A 22,941-nucleotide genomic window follows, 5' to 3' on the forward strand; every position below is an offset into this window, starting at 1 on the left:
CAGCTGAGTTAGTGGATATATACATGTTTACTTTTCAGAAGCATTTATAGTGTTGTCAATAGAATGTATGGCATACCATGAACATTCTTACTTAGATGGAAAAGGATGAACATGTTTCAGCTGTGCTGCCAAACTGTCTCTAAAACTTGCAGACAAGTTTGAGTTGCAAAGTGGATTTCTCTTTGTTTGCTAGTTGCTACAAGTCAGGAAGGGGTTGTTGGTGGGTTCTCTAGCACTGGGTGGCCATTGTTGAGAGGATGTGGACATTGTATGCGGAGTGGGGTGTGGGAAAGGACTGATGTCCAGAAATTATGTTTGATGAATTGTGCCTTGTTTAAATACAGCACCATCACTGTACTGATGAGGAGACAGTTACATAGTAGGGGGAATTTGAACCTGAGCAGGATTGGGGAAGGAAAGGGGTGCTCGAACTGGCCCTAGCATTTGGTACAGGATGAGTTTCATACTTATTTGTCAACAAGGCCCAGGGATAGGTCTCCTGTCCCTCGACATTGGATGGATGGTTTGGGTAGAACATCATCAGCCTGGGGTGTGATGGGCATCCCTCAACAGTGGGAGGAGAGTGATCCACCCCTCGATCGATGTTGAAGGACGGAGGACTCGCAGCATCTCACAGAGTCAATATCTGGCAGTACCACAGAGAGGGAAGGCAGGTCTCTCCTGGGATATTTATTGATCCCCGTTTTAAACTGCAGTGGCTTGGTGGGACTGATGAATACATTTTAATAGAATTGTTCGAACCCCACATGCTTGTTATAGGGCAGGACAAGTAAAGACAGGCCAAGTCCCTCCAACTTTTAAGTTTTCATGGTCAACTGTCATTTTTAACATTATCAATCATTTTCATATCGGTTCTTTATTGTTAATTATCTGACTGATTGGATTGCATTTCTCTAGATGTCATGTCTATAAAACATACTGATTGAGTGTTTGTATATTAACTGGTTGCCTGAAATAGTAATGTGAATGTAAATACAAATAGTGCATGCACTGTGGTGCACCCCTACAATATATACAAAATATATATTGCTTATTGTGCTGAGGTCTTATTTATTGTGGTCACGGAGTCTATGAATATGATTAGTCCGATGTGCCCCCTGTTTTAACAATTAAAAAAATAATAATAATTACAATTCACCAGCAATAGGACTCCATTGGAGCCAGACCGAGACAGACACTGAGGAGGAGCAATGGAAGGAATGCTTTAGTTCTCCCATTTAAATCTGATTAAGGACAAAGGGAGAACAGTTCTCACAAAGACAGGACTGATGCGGGTATGCCCTGGGGTTTTGGGCAACAGAAGATCTGTTAGTTTTATTCAACAGCAACGGGTATTTCCTTTCTCAGCAGCACAGCACGGGACAGTGTCCTTTTATAGATTTGATAGGTTTAGCAATAAATGTATATATATATATATCATTTAAATTGAACCTTTATTTAACTAGGCGAGTCAGTTAAGAACAAATTCTTATTTACAATGACGGTGATCACTGTATTCCAAACATTTCATAAAATCTGATTTTGAAGGTAACCACACTGCTACCACTCATGCTTAACCCTAACCTTAAATTAAAATCAAAAAGCTAATTTTAGTTTTCATGAATTTTTTTAATATAACCAATTTTGACATTGCAGCTGGCCTATTTACAGGTAAGCGGAAATCGCCCAGTACACGACCATAGACTGTAAAAAATATGGACGAATTGTTTCCTATGAAAATGCTCAGTGGTGTGTTTGAAGACCAGGAAGTGTAATTTCAGCGTGTCACCGTCTTGCAACATGGTGTTTTTGGAACCATTGCATGCCCAGTTGGAGCTGCGTCTTTCTTTTTCCCAACCCAGTTAAGCCAAAACCACGCCTCATTATTCAGAGGGCCGTTCTTCAACGCTTTTGAGCGCTCTCCATGTCCGGGAGTGAATATCACGTAGCACAAAATTTCAGTCACTGATTAATAACATTTGCCCTTGTATTTCGAGATTGAAAAATATAACAACATAATGTCTAGCTAGCCATTTAACGTCCCTTAACGCTCAAAGACCGATTCAATGGCTGTAGTATAGCGTATTCGACTGAATGATTAGCGAATAAATATGCGAAATTGTGAATAATAAGCATATGCTTTTACCTGATAATACACTACTAATGATAATATAACAACCTCAAATACTGAGCTAGTAACGTTAAGTAGACTAAGTTAACTTAGCTAAAATTTTCTCAATTGAAGGTCAGCTGAGTTCTGAGACATTTTTGCAACTCATTGAAACTGAAAATAAATACATGGGCAAACGTTACCAAACATGATGATAATAATAGGCCTTTATTACGGTAGGCAGCTAATTGTTAAATTACACTCCATCCTTACCACTGTCTCTGCGCTGATCGCCTGTCAGTGAGACAACGCTAGCTAGCCAATGTGAGCATAGTAGAACGCCCCTCTGAATAACGGGGTGTGGTTTTAGCTTAACTGCGTTGGAAAAAAGAAAGATGCATTTGAGCTATTCTAGGAAGTGATGTTGCAGGCTAGCTCAGTGCTGCCCCTTCAATGAATATATCAAGTTGAAGGCTAACTGAGGTACTGCAGGCTGCCATTAGCTACTAAATTATCATTTTAACTTCGTCTGTATGAAATTTGAAAGTAATTGGTTCAAGGACATACATCTGGTGAAATAGAAGCAATTATTGGTACCATGATTGTGTTTGATGTTTTTTTTAATATATCCACTAATATTGACCACGAAGCTCGGCATTTCCCCATTCACATTAATGAGGGATCCTGTTTTCTGGAAACAATGCCTGCAAATAAATATCAATTACGGTCCCATTCTCATTTGCTTCCAACGGTACCAAAAATTAGAACAGGTTATGGTAGAAATAATTTTAGTTACTCAGCTCCATGGTCCTGGAATTCTCTCCTGAACATTTTAAAATTAATATTTTTTATTTTACCAGGCAAGTCAGTTAAGAACAAATTCTTATTTTCAATGACGGCCTTCCAGAGAACAGTGGGTTAACTGCCTTGTTCAGGGGCAGAGCGACAGATTTTTACCTTGTAGGTTAATAGTCCAATGCTCTAACCACTAGGCTACCTGCCGCCCCATCTAGTTTTGTTGGCGGAGTTTAAACACTTGATCAATGTATATATCATAGAATAGTGTAATTGTCTTTAGGACAGCTGTTTTTTGGTCAAGACTTTTGTGTTTTTAACGTAATATGTAATTGTTGTACTGTATGTGTGTTAATAAACTCAGCAAAAAAAGAAACGTCTCTTTCAGGACGCTGTCTTTCTAAGATAATTCGTAAAATCCAAATAACCTAACAGATCTTCATTGTAAAGGGTTTAAACACTATTTCCCATGCTTGTTCGATGAACCATAAACAGCTAATGAACATGCACCAGTGGAACAGTCGTTAAGACACAAACAGCTTACAGATGGTAGGCAATTAAGGTCACAGGTGTGAAAACTTAGGACACTAAAGAGGCCTTTCTACTGACTCTGAAAAACGACGAAAGAAAGATGCCCAGGGTCCCTTCTCATCTGTGTGAACGTGCCTTAGACATGCCTTAGACATGCTGCAAGGAGGCATGAGGACTGCAGATGTGGCCAGGGAAATAAATTGCAATGTCCGTACTGTGAGATGCCTCAGACAGGACAGACAGCTGATCATCCTCGCAGTGGCAGACCACGTGAAACAACACCTGCACAGGATCGGTACATCCGAATATCACACCTGCGCTGGACCAGACAGGACTGGCAAAAAGTGCTCTTCACTGACGAGCCACGGTTTTGTCTCACCAGGGGTGATGGTCGGTTTCGCATTTATCGTCGAAGGAATGAGCATTACACCGAGGCCTGTGCTCTGGAGCAGGATCGATTTGGAGGTGGAGGGTCTGTCATGGTCTGGGGCGGTGTGTCACAGCATCATCGGACTGCGCTTGTTGTCATTGCAGGCAATCTCAGCGCTGTGCGTTACAGGGAAGACATCCTCCTCCCTCATTTGGTACCCTTCCTGCAGGCTCATCCTGACATAACCCTCCAGCATGACAATGCCACCAGCCATACTGCTCATTCTGTGCGTGATTTTCTGCAAGACAGGAATGTCAGTGTTCTGCTATGGCCAGCAAAGAGCCTGGATCTCAATCCCATTGAGCACGTATGGGACCTGTTGGTGAGGGCTAGGGCCATTCCCCCCAGAAATGTTCGGGAACTTGCATATGCCTTGGTGGAAGAGTGGGGTAACATCTCACAGCAAGAACTGGCAAATCTGGTGCAGTCCATGAGGAGGAGATGCACTGCAGTACTTAATGCAGCTGGTGGCCAAACCAGATACTGACTGTTACTTTAGATTTTGACCCCCCCTTTGTTCATGGACACATTTGTCCATTTCTGTTAGTCACATATCTGTGGAACTTGTTCAGTTTATGTCTCAGTTGTTGAATCTTATGTCCATACAAATATTTACACATAAGTTTGTTGAAAATAAACGCAGTTGACAGTGAGAGGACGTTTATTTTTTTGCTGAGTTTAGTTGTTTAATGTTGTTAGTGTATGTAAGTTGTTGTGTATGAAACATTGTTCCCCCTGCAGCTATTGGACCAGGTCTCTCTTGGAAAAGAGATGTTATCTCAATGAGGGGAAAAAACTACCGCGGTCGGCCTTTAGCTTGAAATCCTCAATGCGAGGGGGCAGTCATTCTCTCCTGGACAAGATTCATTACACTAAGGCTGTGGTGCAAACTCATAAAAGACACACCCTCGTCCATTTACACTCGCCTTATGCCCTTGGGGGAATCCCCGTCGCCATCTTGGAGGGTGGTCCAAATGATTAGCCAAGCAACCTTAGCCCCTCAGCCCTCGTTTTTAGTCAGCTTTGCGAGTGTACAATTATGCCTGAAACTCTTCATAATTCAATTCGTGACGATTGTACATCCGTTAAGAAAAGTCAGCCAAAACTTAAAAACAACATCAATGGAGAAGTCAACATACAAGTGTAAGTAAAAACGAATGCAAATAAGTTAGAAATTGTGCTACTAATGCACATGACGGCACAAACACCTTGTAAAAAGTAAATATGTTTTTGTTTGGTTATCTTTTGGAAATTGTAGGCGTTTATTAATATTTATAGTTAATATAAGTGGACATGCAATCATAAATGACTGTAGCGCATAAAAAGCACCCACAAGCAGCTACTGGTTGCTGAAAACACAATCATTGCGGGATGAGCAAAGTGACACATTTCCAGTTGACCATGGACTGATTCTGGCTCATTCAGTTTCGGTCAGACAGGTCAGGTGACATCTACCCACATGATAAGGCACTGGATAAATGTATCACACAAACCACATGCCACAAGCAAATGTGCACCCCACACAGCTGAGTTAGTGGATAAAAACTTGTTCACTGTTCAGAAGCATTTATAGTGTTGTCAATAGAACGTATGGCATACCATGAACATTCTTACTTAGGAGATGGAAAAGGATGAACATGTTTCAGCTGTGCTGTCAAACTGTCTCTCCAATGTGGATTCCTCTTTGCTTGGTATTTGCTACTGGTCAGGAATGGGGTTGTGTGATTTACAGCACTGATAAAACATATACAAACACTTAAACATATGCTTACTTGCATTTCCTCAGACGCAGTTAGTGTGCTTGTGTGTTGGTGTCAACACACTCCGTCACCCTCCTCTCAGTAGGGGCTCAGTCAAGGGCCTCCATTAGGACACTGATTGCTACTGTGGTTCTCCCTGATTCATTACTTACAACCTTTATGACAGCCATACGAGGACAGAGATAGTCAGCCAGGTTTTACGACCATTCCTCTGCGACGATGAGACCCCCTGCCCCCCTCTCTATTCCTGCTGAGGTTGGCTGAAATCCCAGAGGCTTCCTGAGAGGAAAAGATGGCTAGCAATGGGTTTTCATTATTTTGTGTAAGGATGGAGATGTGCATTCGGAAAGTTTTCAGACCCCTTGACCTTTTCCACATTTTGTTATGTTACAGCCCTATTCTAAAATGGATGAAATTGTTCCCCCCCCCCCCCCCCCCCCTACTTACTGGACAGTTTTATCTCAATCTCTTCATTCTAAGACTCAATCCTGGACACTCTTACTGACAGTTGTGGCTGCTTTGTATGATGTGTTGTTGTCTCTACCTTCTTGACATGTGTGCTGTTGACTTTGCCCAACAATGTTTGTACCATGTTTTTTTTCTGCTACCATGTTGTGTTGCTACCATGTTGTTGTCATGTTGTGTTGCTACCATTGCTGTGTTGTCATGTTTTGCTGCCTTGTTATGTTGTTGTCTTAGGTCTCTCTTTATGTAGTGTTGTGTGTCTCGTGATGTGTGTTTTGTCCTATATTTATATTGTATTTTTATTTATTTTTTAAATCTCAGGCCCTCGTCCCCGCAGGAGGTCTTTTGGTAGGCCGTCATTGTAAATAAGAATTTGTTCTTAACTGACTTGCCTAGTTAAATAAATGAACTAATAAATTGTTGGGGGGTTCCCATTCCTCTCTGCAGATCCTCTCAAGCTCTGTCAGGTTGGATGGGGTGCGTCGCTGCACAGCTATTTTCAGGTCTCTCCAGAGATGTTCGATCGGGTTCAAGTCCGGGCTCTGGCTGGGCCACTCAAGGACATTCAGAGACTTGTCCCAGAGCCACTCCTATGTTGTCTTGGCTGTGTGTTTAGGGTTGTTGTCCTGTTGGAAGGTGAATGTTCGCCCCCAGTCTGTGGTCCTGAGCACTCTGGAGCTGGTTTTCATCAAGGATCTCTCTGTACTTTGCTCTGTTCATCTTTCCCTCAATCCTGACCAGTCTCCCTGTCCCTGCTGCTGAAAAACATCCCATGCTTCACCGTAGGGATGGTGCCAGGTTTCCTCCAGACGTGACGTTTGTCCTGAATGCCAAAGAGTTTCATCAGACTGGAGAATCTTGTTTCTCATGGTCTGAGAGACTTTTAGTGCCTTTTGGCAAGCTCAAAGTGGGCTGTCATATACCTTTTTACTGAGAAATGGCTTTCGTCTGAACACTACCATAAAGGCCTGATTGGTGGAGTTCTGCAGAGATGATTGTCCTTCTGGAAGGTTCTCACATCTCCACAGAGGAACTCTGGAGCTCTGTCAGACTGACAGACTTGGTCACCTCCCTGACCAAAGCCCTTCTCCCCCGATTGCTCAGTTTGGCTGGGTGGCAAGCTCTACGGAGAGTCTTGATGGTTCCAAACTTCTTCCATTCAAGAATGATGGAGGCCACTGTGTTCGTTGCAACCTTCGAGGCTGCAGAATTTTTTCGTACCCTTCCGTAGATCTGTGCCTTGACACAATCCTGTCTCTGAGCTCTACTGACAATTCCTTCAACCGCATGGCTTCGTTTTTGCTCTGATATGGACTGTCAACTGTGGGACCTTATATAGACAGGTGTCTGCCTTTCCAAATCATGTCCAATCAATTGAATTTACCACAGGTGAACTCCAATCAAGTTGTAGAAACATCTCAAGGATAATCAATGAAATCAGGATGCACCTGAGCTCAATTTTCGACTCTCATAGCAAAGGGTCTGAATACTTATGTAAATAAGGTATTTCTGTTTATTTTTAATACATTTTCAAACATTTCTAAACACCTGTTTTCACTTTGTCATTATGGGGTATTGTGTGTAGTTTGTAGAGAAAATATAATTTATTCAATTTTAGAAAAAGTCTAACATAGCAAAATGTGGAAAAAGTCCAGGCGTCTGAATACTTTCCGAATGCACTGTATATTTTAATGCGTTTGTGTAAGGAATGAAGGTGTATATTTACTTGGTAGATGTTACATGGTCAGATGTCTCAACAGTTGGGATTGGCCTTAGATGCTTTGCCAAAATACCTTTACCACAGAAGGGGGAATGATCATAGATGTGGTCATGGAGCATGTGTAGTGCCAGTGCTCCAGGACCCAATAAAACCACTGCATGTGTTCACTGAACTTCAGTGTTACCAGTGATGTACAGCCACGTGTTCTTGGAACCCTGCCACTGAAGGTTCGATCATCAGTATCACTTGACTTCTGTATGGTAAACTGACATAGCAGGAGGGCGAGAGCATAACTATATGCAAAGGGAACAGCTTGACGTGCACACCCTTTCACTGGTTTCTCCAAGAATGTGCAAGACAAATTCATCAGTTTGTTGGGCCGGTAGGTATGGTAACGCCCTAATGGGGCCAGTGGAGTGGTTTTGGTAACACTGAGGTAATTTAGTTTGAACTGTTTCCCGTAGTGGAGTTCCTCTATGCTATCTGGAAAGGGGAAGACGGCGAAGAAAACGAGAGACCACAAACCTGTGAACAATTTCACATTGCACTCTTGGCCAGGTTGAGGTCTTTGCCCTCTAGGCAAATATGTAACATTAATATTTCAACAAAGGCATGTGAGTATACATGGTGAGTAGTACAGCATTGTAGACATGCACTTAGGCCTCACCCCTGTCTGTGGTGTTAGGCTTACTAAAGCATCAGGCCCTGTGAGTAACTCACCTCTGGCCCACTCTCTTCTGCTCTTAGTTTGGGCTGAGTGTGGTCAACTGATGGCCCAACGCTGGAGCTTACATTCAGCCACCACACCCAGGGGGATAAGCAGTGTGGTTTGTGAGTCACACACACAGTGACTATGGTAGATTATTTGACATCTGCCAAGTGGTAGAGGGAGCCCCACTCAAAACCACATTGCACAAAGCTTTGTTGGGTAACTGCTTATCCTCAAGTACAGTAAAACATCCATTATGGAACCTCTCTCCTCTGGTAATCCCAACCCACAATGAGTTATAGCTACCTCTGACACACTGTCAATAGTATACACACACAAAAGTGCTCAGTTTAAAGATGGGACAGGAAGTGGTTTTGAATTTAGCTTTGGGTTTCCTGCCGGGGCTTGAATGAAGTCATACGTGCAAGCTCTCAGCAGACCAGGGTGAACAAATACATACAGCTGCTGTCTGTGAGCAAAGTATTGACTTGAGGTTGAGGATTGGTTATCACTGCTGAATGTATTTTAGGTTAAACACATAGTAAATATTGAAATGCAGTGGATCAGTTTAGTGAGAATTAGGGCCAGAAAGTCATAGATGCACACTGGGCATAGCTCCCAGAATACATTCCAATCATATTTAAGGAACAAGGTTAGGGGGTGGGGGCAAATAGTAAGAAGGCAGAGGTTGAATAAAGTCCTGTTATAAATGATTAACGACTGGTGGTCAGTGCTCTTTAATGTACTGAGGTGGTGACATGAGCCTGTTAACCACCATAGCAATTTGATCCATTAAACAAATGAAGAGTCCAGTCTAGTTGGCAGCTTGTGCATTGACCCATAATCAGCAACAGCAATGCATTATGACTCACATAACACTCTTTTGTAAGGAACCCGGGAGGGGGCTTCTATTTCTATCCTACTCTGTGAAAGCCTCAAGTTTGTCTGTATTGGCCCTCTGGGGTATTGCAGTATATCTATCACAGCTGTGTGAGGGTGTGAACACACAAAAAAGCTGATTTATACAGTATTTTTCCCAGAATGTCTGGACTTGCAGAGAGCACTGTGTTTGACCAGCTGTACAGGACATGAGTAAAGAGTGTCTGATCCCCCATTCTCTTTGAGATGTGTTGTATAGTAGGAAGAACAGCACTCTAGACTACACCTGTTGTTGAGGGGAAAATAACTAATTTATAAATCTAGTGTAATACACAATCATTTTCTAGTTGGGTGTTTTACCCTCTGTCTATTGAGGGTATGCGTGCTTGTGTGTACAGTATGTCTTTGTATCAGATCTTGTGAGTCAGAGGGCCTGTATTTGCCATGCACCTTTGTTAAGTAGAGGTGCAGCACTGACCTACCCAGTGTGGTGTCAGTCCACCTCTGTTATAATGGGATCACTTAGATGTGCACCTAGAACAGAGAAACTTATCGTGCTCAGTTGAGGTTAATTGACTGATACTGACACCTGGGCTTTGAATAACTGTCTTTCATTATCTATGTTGAGTAACTATCATAAGTGGTGCATTTCAGCGATTGGTGTTTGGTGGTGATATTCACTGAGTGTCACTGGCGGCCATGATCAGTGACTAACCTACTCCATCAGTGACAGGCTGACGGATATAAGGCATTCACCGCTCAGAGACTTCTCATTACGCTCCATCCACAGAGGAGCTCACCACCACACTGTCACACTCAATGTCAGACTCTAATTGGAGCAGTGGTGTAAAGTACTTAAGTAAAAATACTTTAAAGTACTACTTAAGTCGTTTTTTGGGGTATCTGTACTTTACTATTTATATTTTTGACAACTTTTACTTCACTACATTCCTAAAGAAAGTAAGAGTACTTTTTACTCCATACATTTCCCCTGACACCCAAAATGACTAGTTACATTTCGAATTGCTTAGCAGTACAGGAAAATGGTCCAATTCACGCACATCTCAAGAGAACATCCCTGGTCATCCCTACTGCCTCTGATGTAGCTGACTCAATTAACAACACATTCTTCATTTGTAAATGATGTCTGAGTGTTACGATACCAAACCCGTAAATAAAAAAAAAGAATAAAAGGGTGCCATCTGGTGAGCTTAATAAGGAATGTAAAATTATTTATAGTTTTACTTTTGATACTTAAGTATATTTTAGCAATTACGTTGACTTTTCACACTTAATTATATTTAAAACGAAATAATTTGACTTTTACTCAAGTAGTATTTTACTGGGTGACTTTCACTTGAGTCATTTTCTTTTAAGGTCTCTTTACTTATACTCAAGTATTGGGTATTTTTCCCCCACTGAATTGGAGTAGTGTCAGGGTTCAGACTGACAACATGCAGGCAGCCAAGCTGTTGGGCCAGTAACCGAAAGGTTGCTGGTTCGAATCCCAGAGCCATCAAGGTGGGGAAAATCTGTGAAGTGAACCCCCAACAACAACTGCTCCCCGGGTGATGACGTGGATGTGGATTAAGGCAGCCGTTTACAGCTGTTGCTCTATCCATTCAATCTCTAGAATTGGGCTATGCTCCATTGGCACTGTACACTCCTTTCGTATAGAACTGAGATTTGAAAATAATCAGCCATCTGTGCCTTCTTATCCAAGACTGGGACACTGCTGTACACAATGCAAATACAAAACATCACAATAAAATGTTATGCTCTATTTAGAACATTGTCAGATCATTTTTAGCTTTTGTGTACATGACTCTATGGGCCTGCCAGTCTGAAATCAGACAACTGGCTCTGTAAAAACAGACAATGGGGAAGGAGGAGGTCTTTCGGGAGGGATTTTGTCATATCAGAGCAGTGGAGATTGATGGGAGGAGCTATAGGAGGACGGGCTCATTGTTATGGCTGGAATGGAATCAATGGAACGGATTCAAACATGGGGTTTACATACATTTGATACCGTTCCATTAATTCCATTCCAGCCATTACAAGGAGCCCGTCCTCCTATAGCTCCTCCCACCAGCCTCCACTGTATCAGAGGAGCCCCACTTTTACACTACTGGTACCAGTCTATTTTTAATAATCTCAATCTGATTTCTATTCTTAAGTAGTCAAGAAAATGTGTGTTCTTTTGTGGAGCAGCGACAACATCTCCTGGCTAGGATGAATTGGCAGCAGCTTGATGAGGATGACACAAAGGCTCTTCTGTGTCACTAGGCTGTGATGCAGCAGTCTCTCTGCTCTCTCTCGCTGTCTGTGGAATTTATGCAGAGGTTTGGGAATGTGCTCCAGAATGGCTAGCACCTTTACAGAGCACTCCATAACATGAGAATGATGACCTACATGCAAGACTGGAAACAGTAGCCCCATCACATGATCTTCATCATTATGACTTAATGTTTTCCCTTTTCACAGAACTGTGAAATACAGAGGAAGTGGTATTTGGAAGTTGTATCTCACAGTAACAATGTGTAGGCAGGTTTACAGAAGTATGCTCCACATTGAGTATGCTCCAAATTGCCTCTGAAATACTAAAAGTATTTCCACCAGCAGTCCTTATTGGGTTTTTTTAAGCAGTAATATTCTGCTTGTCAAAAATGTTGTACGATAAAAAATAAAATAAAAATGATTCTCATATACACTGGACAGGTGCACACATACAGTATGACTATCAATTGAAACAGTCAGGTCCAAAAAGATAAGTTCATCATCAGAATGCAGCAATCGCAGGGCTCCTCTGGTCATGGCAGCTGTTCTCATTTCAGTGAAAGCCTTCTTACTGTAGTGCTAGCCTAAATAAAGAAAACGAGGATACATTTTAAGAGAACGTAAGCGTTAACATTTTATAGCAGGATAAATTGTAAGGGAGAGGAGAGAGAGGGACAATCTGAAATGCTGCTCAATGACACCATGTACTGGACTTCCCCTTCATCCCTCTGCCCTGTCATGCCCTGTCCTCACCACCCAGAGGGGAGGAGGATGACACTCAATACCGGCTCTGTGTCAAAGTAATTAGGCTAAACATATCCTGGCCAAGGAGAAGAGGGGATTGAATAGGAAGCCCTACAGTCCAGTGGCACTTGGACAGCATACAGAGGGAGAAAAGAGAGCCACTAGCAGTAATTCTCAAATGATCTGTTTTGGTTATTTATAGCAAAGGCAACAAATGGCAATTAATCTCTGTGCAATTGCCACATTCCTCCTGCCTTTTCCTGTTGAGTGGAAGGACTTAGAGGCTATGTATTATCAGCCAAGAAGGCCTTGAGGGATTTGAGGGTGGGGGTCTGTGATTCATTCAACTAACATGCACACTTTCATCTGTCTCCTGTGTGTGTTTGTGACTAGGACATTTTAGAATGTACAGTATGTGCATTTGTAAAAGGTTCTGATATCCAGCACTTTTTTTGTCTCTCGAGTGTCTTTTTGATAGGAAAGGGAGGCGTGTGTATTCTGATTTGGTTACATTTTTTTATTTAGTCACATGCACATGCAGTTTCAGTGTACAGTGATTCTTAAGCACCGAGACCCCAACAGTGCAGGTGTGAATGAAACAATAACAATTATACTATATGTTTACAACTGTGACAATGATAAATCTACAGTAAATCCACTGTTTAGTCATTCAAAATTGGATTATGGAGAATGTATTCATTCGCTGTCCGACTGCTTTAGATTTAAAACAAATCTCTTGGTATTCACTTTAGATTACAATCCTTTTTAAATCCGAGAAGTTTTTTTTATTTTATACAAAATGTCCTACTTTAACAAACAAGGCCAAACTCAGGGGAGTGAATAGTATACATCACAGATGGTCATTTAAGCAGGTTTTAAGATAGTAGGTTTTTCACTGCTAAGTGGATCACTTGATTGAACCCAGACAATGACTGGTATAGTTTGATTACTATCCCTATTAATCATCATTAATGAATCTGCCAAATTTGATTTAGAAACAAAAAATAAAAAATACAAAGTCATTAGTCAGCAGACACTTAACATGGAGATTAACCCCGACTTGCTTGTTAGTAAATGTCATTGAGTCTCTCCATATAGCTGAAGAGAGGGCATTGGAGGCAGACCTGCCAACCAACAACACTACAGCCCCACTATGTAAACAGAGATATGCATGAAAGGCTGCGAGGGGGCCCATGCATGCCTGTGGGAGTATGCAGCGCGCTTCATGGTTTATGCTTGAAAAAGAGAATCTTCCTACTAATCTGGGGCTTGATGAGGAATTCCCCCTGCATGGAGGGCCATTCAGGGAAGCTGGCTCTATGCTCAATCTACTTGGTGGTGCATGAACATTGAACTACAGTATGGAGTATAGAATAACTATGACATGTAGCATGGTAAATTATTTGGTGGTTCATTGTATTAATTATGGTGAATGTCTACTTTAGCTTAAATGTTCCATCTTAATCAAATCAATATTAAACATCTACATTTAGAAATGTTACCGTTCCATGTTAACCAGCACAACTTGCTGTTTCCCATTGTGAGAAACTATTGCCCCCTCGTGCTCAGAAATGGAAGTAACTGGTCCTTTCTTTGTAAATCATCCTGGTCCTCATCTGAGGGTCATGTGCTCGATTACCCCCAACACTACATATTTTTGCTGTGGCCTCAGACAAAAACACCTGATTCTACTTGGCAACTAATCATCAAGCCTTTGACAAGTTGAATCGGGTGTTTTTGTCCTGGGCTACAACAAAAAATGTGTGCTGTTGAGAGTACTTGATGACCAGCGTTGGGAAACACTGGTTTAGTGGACCCATCCGTTTGAGGCATATGAAAGGCAGTGGGTGCCTATTCTAGAAGCAGGTCACCTGAAAGGACAGAGCTAGAACCATTCCCATCCACCAGGCCTGTTCTGCAGCAATCTGTTTGCATGGAGTCCAGTTGCTTCCGAGTGGCACAGCGGTCTAAGGCACTGCATCTCAGTGCTAGAGGCTTCCCTACAGACCCTGATTCGATTCCAGGCTGTATCACAATCGGCAGTGTTTGGGAGTCCCATAGGGTGGCACACAATTGGCCCAGCGTCGTCCGGGTTAGGGTTGGGCAGGTTAACAGACTTGCCTGGTTAAATAAAATCATGCACAATAGAACGAGCAGGGTATTGCTCAGAGCCAGTATGATTTAACGTTCAGTGCTCCATGCTGTGCACCACTGTGTAAGGGCTGGACAGGGCACACACACTGAACGAATAGCTCAGTGCATCACAGAGAATAGTGATTGTCTGCTATCTACAGTGCCTTCAGAAAGTATTCACACCCCTTGACTTTGTGTTACAGCCTCAATTTAAAATGGATTAAGTTGAGATTGTGTCACTGGCCTACACACAATACCCCATAATGTCAAAGTGGAATTATGTTTTTTTTTTTTACAAATTAATAAAAAAATAAATCTGTCTTGAGTCAATAAGTATTCAACCACTTTGTTATGACAAGTGTAAATAATTTCAAGAGTAAAAATGTACTTTACAAGTCACATAATAAGTTGCATGGATTGTGTGCAATAAGTTATTAACATGTTTGAATGACTACCTCATCTCTCTACCCAACACATACAGATCACTGTAAGGTCCCTCTGTAAAGCAATGAATTTCGAACAGATTCAACCACGAAGACCGGGGAGGTTTTTCAATGCCTCGCAAAGAAGGGAACCTATTGGTAGATGGGTAAACGTTTTAAAAAGCAGACATTGAATATTCCTTTGAGCATGGTGAAATGATTCATTACACTTTGGATGGTATATCAATACACCCAGTCACAGTAAAGATAGACGTCCTTCCTAACTCAGTTGCCGGAGAGGAAAGAAAACAGCCCTCACCACTAGGCCATTGGTGACTTTAAAAGTTAGTTTAATGGCTGTGACAGGAGAAAACTGAGGATGAATCAACAACATAATTACTCCACAATAGTAATCCAATTGACAGAGTGAAAAGAAGGAAGCCTGTACAGAAAAATGGCTGCATCATGTTATGGATATGCTTTTAATTGGCACGGACTAGAGAGTTTTTAGGATAAGAAACAGAACTAAGGCAAAATCCTATTGAAAAACCTGGTTGTCTCCTTTCCAACAGACACTGGGAGACTAATTCACCTTTCAGCAGGACAATAACCTAAAACAAAGACCAAATATACACTGGAGTTGCTTACCAAAACCATATTGAATGTTCCTGAGTGGCCTTTAAATCAGATTTTTAAAAATTGATGTCAAGACTTAAATGGCTGTCCTGCAATGATCCAACTTGACAGAGCTTAAATATGTTTGTGTATGCAAATATTGTACAATCCAGTTGTGCAAAGCTCTTAGACTTAACCAGAAAGACTCACAGCTGTAATCACTGCCAAAGGTGATTCTAGCATGTATTTATTCAGGGGTGTGAATACTTATGTAAATTAGATCTGTATTTAATTTACAAAATGTTTTAATGTTTCTACAAACATGTTTTCACTGTCATTATGGATAGTGTGTGGGGACTGGTGATAAAAATGTTTAAAATTTAGGCTGTAACAACAAAATGTGGAATAAGTCAAGGGGTATGAATACTTTCTGAAGACTATATCCACACACTAGCACTCTGCTGCTGAACATGATATACACTGAGTATACAAAACATTAAGAACGCCTGCTCTTTCCATGACAGACTGACCAGGTGAATCCAGACTGACATGGATGTCACTTGTTAAATCAGTGGATGAAGGGGAGGAGACAGGTTAAAGAATACTTAAGCATTGAGATATGGATTGTGTATGTGTGCCATTCAGATGGTGAATGGGCAAGACAAAATATGTAAGTGCCTTTGATCGGGATATGGTAGTACGTGCCAGGCGAACCGGTTTGTGTCAAGAACTGCAATGCTCCTGGGTTTTTCATGCTCAACAATTTCCTGTGTATTAAGAGTGGTCCACCACCCAAAGGACATCCAGCCAACTTGACACAACTTAGTATAGTCTGTACATGACACTTTAATTAGCTAAAATTATATTTCATTAACTTCTATTAAAAATTAACTTAATCATCCCACAAATGTGTTCCAACAGTTAAATACTGCAATGAGAAAAACAATGTTCTGAAGGAGAATGTTTTATTTTCCTTTTCAAAGGTAGACCCAGCGAAATGACGTTGCCACGTTCAGCACCACATATATTGCGATGAGTGAGATGCAAGACTTCGCTCCCACAGTCACACACAGTATCTGCACGTGTATGAGTTTGCGTCTCGTGGTACGGGACCAAAACAGCGGAGAAGTTTAGCCTCACGCTTCAACACTCTTAGCTGCTGCGGAAATTGATCCCCCTATGCTGTTTACTTTGTGCACCCAAGTCATATCGTGGAGTCTACCTCTAACTGGGATTTGTTTTAGAATCATGGTGCAATGAATATCACAGTCTGGTAAAACTCATAGTCCATACTAAGACAACATGGATATATCGATAAAGGATTTTGAAATTAGTTCTTTCAACATTAGTGCTCTCCCCTGGGGTCCATTCAATTTAAATTACCATGTGAACTGTACATGAGTGCAATTCAATGATTTGTATACCACAACCCTGACAACCACATATACACAAGACACTCATTCACTCAGACAGCTCTGCGAATGTGAAGGATGCGGATGTCAGGACTGTTATACTCTGGGTCCTGCTTGTTCAAAGGGATCTCCTCAGACTGGAAGTCTTGTAGAAGCAACTGATTGGACAACAGAACAGAGGAACAGCACGTCATTGAAGAGGAAGATGGTCCTAAGATCTCCACAGAAGAAATGAAAAGTTCACATATAACAGCTAACTACATTTCCTTACACAACAGTATATATGAGAACAAGAACTGACAGATTTCTCACCTCAAAAAATTGTTTCTCCACTTTGGGGTTGACACCCACTGTGCGTTGCTCATAGCAGCATATGATGGTGGTCTCTGGTCCAACCAGGTGCTTCAGGGTTTCCACCAGTGGCTTCACGGACTAAGTACAACAGACAGTAAAAGAGTTATTTTTCACCCATGTATTGAACTCAAAGTAACTCATCCCACTATCAATTGTGTTTTATTACTAAATGTGTTGGGCAGCTGTTTAGGTGTTCAAGCAATAAAAAGCAAGTTCAACAAAAAATGAGCCTAGGTTAGTACCCCCCAAAATTAAAATTGCACAAATTCAGTATCACAACAGTACAACACCTGTTCATAATAGATGCAGTCCGCCATCAGGATAAAATGTGGGTGTGGTAGAAACTCTGACACATTTTCACCCCTTTAAAAAGGTAAGAGAATTCCACATTTGAGACATGAACAAAGCTAGATTACATGGCCCATCTATAGAAAAGCCATGGTTTGCTTACACATTATAGCCTACTGTGATAACTATAGCTGTAGTTTGCCTTCTCTTAGGAAATAGAATCTATACTAACAAGTACTGGGATAAGTACAGTACAGACCATTTTAGTACCTTGGCTTCGATAGATCCACTGCTGACAAGTTCCTGGTTGTCTTGGATATTGACTTGGAGTAGAGACTGCAGGTCCTCGAGGTCTGTCACAGTAACCTGAGCCCTACAGGACAGAAAGAGAGAGGGATTAAGACTATGTTCATTGATGAAATTATTTGAATCATAATCAGTTCTGTACCAATGTAATTTCAGACCATTCGATAGGTAGCGAACGTAGCTATGTATTTATATACAGTTCAGCTAGACAGAAATGTTAGCGAGCTAACTAATGTTAGATAGTTTATTTTAGTTAGAAGCGAAGCAAATAGTTAGTCAACGATTCATATAGATAAAAGGCTCCCAATAACATTTAGTAGCTAGTTAACGTTACTCACCCCAAAGATGCTGCCATAAGGCCCACAACTCCTGTTCCTGCTCCTAACTCTAGAATGTTTTTGCTAGCCCACATGTTCACGCCCGAGCAAGGATCATACAACGGTTTAGTTTCTAAATATTTTGACAGGACAATTGCTGCATCCCACACCACACAACCAACGTCTCCTTTAAAGCACTGTTTGATTTTCAAGACAGATCCGTCGTTTTTCTCAACGTCTCTTGTAAAATAATTATTGTGGTGTAACGTATGCTCCGCCATCTTTTCTTCTTCGATGAGGTATAACGGCGGTTGGCATCCAATAAATGTTGCATTACCGCCACCTACTGGAGTGTTAAGAATACAAACAAAAATTATCTTCAAAAAATCATTTTAAAACAAATAAAAAACACAAAAATACCCTACCATCTAACACTACACTCACAAATAATACTACATAATAATAATAATAACAAACAAAACTCCCACGTCTTCCTTCCTTCAATTCTTCATATTTTAACAAGGCTAATCTGAAAACAAGGCTCCCTAAATTCAATCAGCATATCGATTGCGCAACCCGGGCTGGCAAAACCCTGGATCATTGTTATTCTATCTTCCGCGACACATATAAGGACCTCCCCTGCCCTCCTTTCGGAAAAGCTGACCATGACTCCATTTTGTTGCTCCCAGCCTATAGACAGAAACTAAAACAGGAAGCACCCGCGCTTAGGTCTGTTCAACGCTGGTCCGACAAATCAGATTCCACGCTTCAAGATCACATGGACTGGGATATGTTCCGCATAGCGTCGAACAACAACATTGATGAATACGCTGATTCGGTGAGCGAGTTTATTAGCAAGTGCATCGGTGATTTTGTACCCACAGCGTCTATTAAAACATTCCCCAACCAGAAACCATGGATTGATGGCAGCATTCGCGCAAAACTGAGAGCGAACCACTGCTTTTAAATCGGGGGTGATCGGAAACATGACCAAATACAAACAGTGTAGCTATTCCCTCCGCAAGGCAATCAAACAAGCTCCTGGCCCAGGAGGCATCCCCAGCCGCATCCTCAGAGCATGTGCAGACCAGCTGGCTGGTGTGTTTACGGACATATTCAATCAATCCTTATCCCAGTCTGCTGTTCCCACATGCTTCAAGAGGGCCACCATTGTTCCTGTTCCCAAGAAAGCTAAGGTAACTGAGCTAAATGACTACCGCCCGTAGCACTCACTTCCGTCATCATGAAGTGCTTTGAGAGACTAGTCAAGGACCATATCACCTCCACCCTACCTGACACCCAAGACCCACTCCAATTTGCTGACCGCCCCAATAGGTCCACAGACGACGCAATCACACTGCACACTGCCCTAACCCATCTGGACAAGAGGAATACCTATGTATTCCTATGTTCATCGACTACAGCTCAGCATTTAACGCCATAGTACCCTCCAAACTCGTCATTAAGCTCGAGACCCTGGGTCTCAATCCCGCCCTGTGCAACTGGGTCCTGGACTTCCTGACGGGCCGCCCCCAGGTTGAGGGTAGGTAACATCTCCACCTCGCTGATCCTCAACACTGGAGCCCCACAAGGGTGCGTTCTCAGTCCTCTCCTGTACTCCCTGTTCAACTCAATCATCAAGTTTGCAGACGACACTACAGTGGTAGGCTTGATTACCAACAACGACGAGACGGCCCTCAGGGAGGAGGTGAGTTCCCTCGGAGTGTGGTGTCAGGAAAACAACCTCAATGTCAACAAAACAAAGGAGATGATCGTGGACTTCAGGAAACAGCAGAGGGAGCAGCCCCTACCACGGGACAGTAGTGGAGAGAGTGGAACGCTTTAAGTTCCTCAGTGTACATATCACCCTGTGGTGAAGAAGGTGTACAATGCCTCTTCAACCTCAAGAGGCTGACGTATTGCCCGGTACGGCAACTGCTCCGCCCACAACCGTAAGGCTCTCCAGAGGGTAGTGAGGTCTGCACAACGCATCAACCTGGGGCAAACTACCTGCCCTCCAGGACACCTACACCACCCGATGTCACAGGAAGGCCATAAAGATCAAGGACAAGAACCACCCGAGCCACTGCCTGTTCACCCCCGCTATCATCCAGAAGGCGAGGTCAGTACAGGTGCATCAAAGCGGGGACCGAGAGACTGAAAAACAGCTTCTATCTCAAGGCCATCAGACTGTTAAACAGCAATCACTAACATTGAGTGGCTGCTGCCAACATACTGACTCAACTCTAGCCACTTTAATAATGGAAAAATTGATGTAATAAATGTATCACCAGCCACTTTAAACAATGTTTACATACATTACTCATCTCATATGTATATACTATACTCTATACCATCTACTGCATCTTACCTATGCCATTCGGCCATCACTCATTCATATATTTTTATGTATATTCTTATTCAGTCCTTTACACTTGTGTGTATTAGTTAGTTGTTGTGTAATTGTTAGGTTAGATTACTTGTTAGATATTACTGCATGGTCAGAACTAGAAGCACAAGCATTTCGCTACACTCGCATTAAGACCTGCTCACCATGTGTATGTGACCAATCAAATTTGATATCTCCCTTCCCAGGCTCTAAGGCTTGTGACAATATAGCATGTAACTTCTTCGCCAAGAAATCTTACAGCCCCAGGAACCGCTCCTCCGCTTACACAATTATTTATTTATTCATGGGCCTTCTCTCCACCTTGGCAGTGTAATTTATCATTATAGCTATAAAGGCCACAAAATCCACCTTCTTAACCTTTAAAATGTCAGGATCCTGCTGGTGAAAGGCAAACCCTGCCCCATGCAGTGAAGGCCTATCCACCACCATGGACTCTTCAAGTGCCCCCATTCACATCCTCAACCCTTTTAACAGCTGCTGCACATATGCTCTGGATAGCCCTGACTTTGGACTCCTCATTCTCTTTCACCCTTGTGGGGCATTTGAAAGATGTGGCTTCATGGTTCTCACCACAATTGCAACATGTCACATGTTCATTACTTTTATAACACATAACATGATATTTTCCACAACTTGGACATCTTGGCTTCTCCCTTCTGCAAACACTTGAAAGGACCTAAAAGCTTTACATTGATCTCACTGAATTAGTCTTGGGATAAAGGCTCTGACTCTGTAGTTAAGATACGCTAACTGCACTTGAGTAGGGGGACTCCATATCAAAAACAAAAGAACAGAGAGACTTCACTTCTTCATTCCCCACTCAATTCATCCGACGTGCATCAATCACTCCAGGAATATTTATAGTCTCTTCAACATCTACTTCCCATGAGATTCCAGATATAACCCCTTTGATGGGTGCCCTGTTCCTAAGAGACACACACAACCCTTTAAACGTATAAATCCGGGTGAGACGCAACACGTTTTTTCTGATGCTCAGAAGCACAAAAAATCGAAACCAGCCCGCCTCTCATGATCCTCACAGCCTTCACTCTACCCAGCACTTTCTCCACCAGTTTAGATATCTCAAATGGATTCCTCAAGATTGGTAATTTGATCAGCTGCTCATTTACAAGCCATACTCCTACAAGACACAATGTGACATTCTCATAACTGTACTCTACTTTGCTACGTTTTCCATTCTTTTGGACAATATTCGAATTCTCCTTGATTCTACCGCCATTAGATTCAGAATCCACTTCATCGTCCGCTTCCGCATTTGGCTGGCTAACTAACTAGCGCCGTAGTAGGCTCCTGCCAAAGACAGTTCAGGTTTAGAAATGGTCTGCACTACTGCCACTGGCAACAATGTAGTTCCTCTGGGAGATTTTCTGGGATGTAGTCATTATGCCGATACTGTTCTATGATAGGTCACTCCCCGTTTTGTTCCGTTTACTCCCGTTTGGTTCTTAAACGGTAAATGGTTTCCGTAATGAATGCACCAAGGTAATCAAGGTAATTTCTCGATGAACACCATCTTGTTCTCTACAGTTGTTTTCCGCTTCCTTATTATGGTCACTGTGACGTGTAGCACCTCTCACCGGGGGTTTTTAGTTCTCCTTGCTCTTTTACCGTCTTCGAGGTTGGTAGGTTTGCTTGGTAGTGGTACCCTCCTTGGCAACAAACTTGGCAACCAAATGGTGATGATGATGAATTATGGTGTGTGGGCCAGACAAACATGACCCTGGCAAATTATTGTAATGTTTGCTTTGCCTTCGCGATGACAAACGCAACATCGTTTGTGGGTGAACTTTGCCTGGCATTGCGCTAGTGCGCTGAATCTGCTAGCTGACTCGCTCCCAATGACCTTCCACCTAGGCCTGGTGGGAAAGTTTTAAATGAAGGTTACCTGAGCGTTGAAGTAGCCATCAACGCAACATGCAATAATTTAAAAGATTTTACTGAGTTACAGTTCTTATAAGGAAATAAGTCAATTGAAATAAATTCATTAGGCCCTAATCCATGGATTGCACATGACTAGGAATACATATATGAATCTGTTGGTCACAGATACCTTAAAAAAAGGTAGGGGCATGGATCAGAAAATCAGTCAGTATCTGGTGTGACCACCATTTGCCTCATGCAGCGTGAGATCTCCTTGCATAGAATTGATCAGGCTGTTGATTGTGACCTGTGGAATGTTGTCCCACTCCTCTTCAATGGCTGTGCATAGCTGCTGGATATTGGCGGGAACTGGAACACACTGT

At 42.2% G+C, this 22,941-nt stretch overlaps 1 protein-coding gene across 3 annotated transcripts; it reads right to left on the reverse strand.

The window, feature by feature from the left end:
• Nucleotides 1-16,416: 16,416 nt before the first annotated feature.
• On the reverse strand, nt 16,417-22,234 carry vcpkmt (valosin containing protein lysine (K) methyltransferase). 3 transcript variants are annotated; one of them, XM_090211319.1, is made up of 5 exons: nt 18,289-22,234; nt 17,915-18,017; nt 17,647-17,719; nt 17,315-17,434; nt 16,417-17,160 (listed from the first exon to the last, which is right to left on the reverse strand). In XM_090211319.1, exons 3-5 carry the CDS (start codon nt 17,671-17,673, stop codon nt 17,056-17,058), a joined length of 252 nt encoding a protein of 83 aa, XP_090067445.1. In that variant the 5' UTR covers nt 17,674-17,719; nt 17,915-18,017; nt 18,289-22,234; the 3' UTR covers nt 16,417-17,055. The 3 variants fall into 3 exon arrangements, with proteins under 3 accessions (XP_090067445.1, XP_021430009.1, XP_021430010.1); XM_021574334.3 differs by having other exon boundaries at nt 17,904-18,017; nt 18,289-22,220; XM_021574335.3 differs by lacking the exon at nt 17,647-17,719 and having other exon boundaries at nt 18,289-18,580.
• Between the last annotated feature and the right edge of the window lie 707 nt (nt 22,235-22,941).

The sequence above is a fragment of the Oncorhynchus mykiss genome, chromosome 19 (genome assembly GCF_057628025.1).
Source record: "Oncorhynchus mykiss isolate SJ-2025 chromosome 19, ASM5762802v1, whole genome shotgun sequence".
NCBI lineage: Eukaryota > Metazoa > Chordata > Actinopteri > Salmoniformes > Salmonidae > Oncorhynchus > Oncorhynchus mykiss.

What these genes read in the sequence shown, in the direction of transcription:
- vcpkmt (XM_021574334.3), bottom strand. Translation starts at nt 18,548, where the DNA reads ATGGCGGAGCATACGTTACACCACAATAATTATTTTACAAGAGACGTT. An exon ending in ACTGCATCTATTATGAACAG is followed by an intron (nt 17,435 to 17,646) that starts GTGTTGTACTGT and finishes TGTTGTACTTAG; the next exon opens with TCCGTGAAGCCACTGGTGGA. An exon ending in TGGAGAAACAATTTTTTGAG is followed by an intron (nt 17,161 to 17,314) that starts GTGAGAAATCTG and finishes TTGTCCAATCAG; the next exon opens with TTGCTTCTACAAGACTTCCA.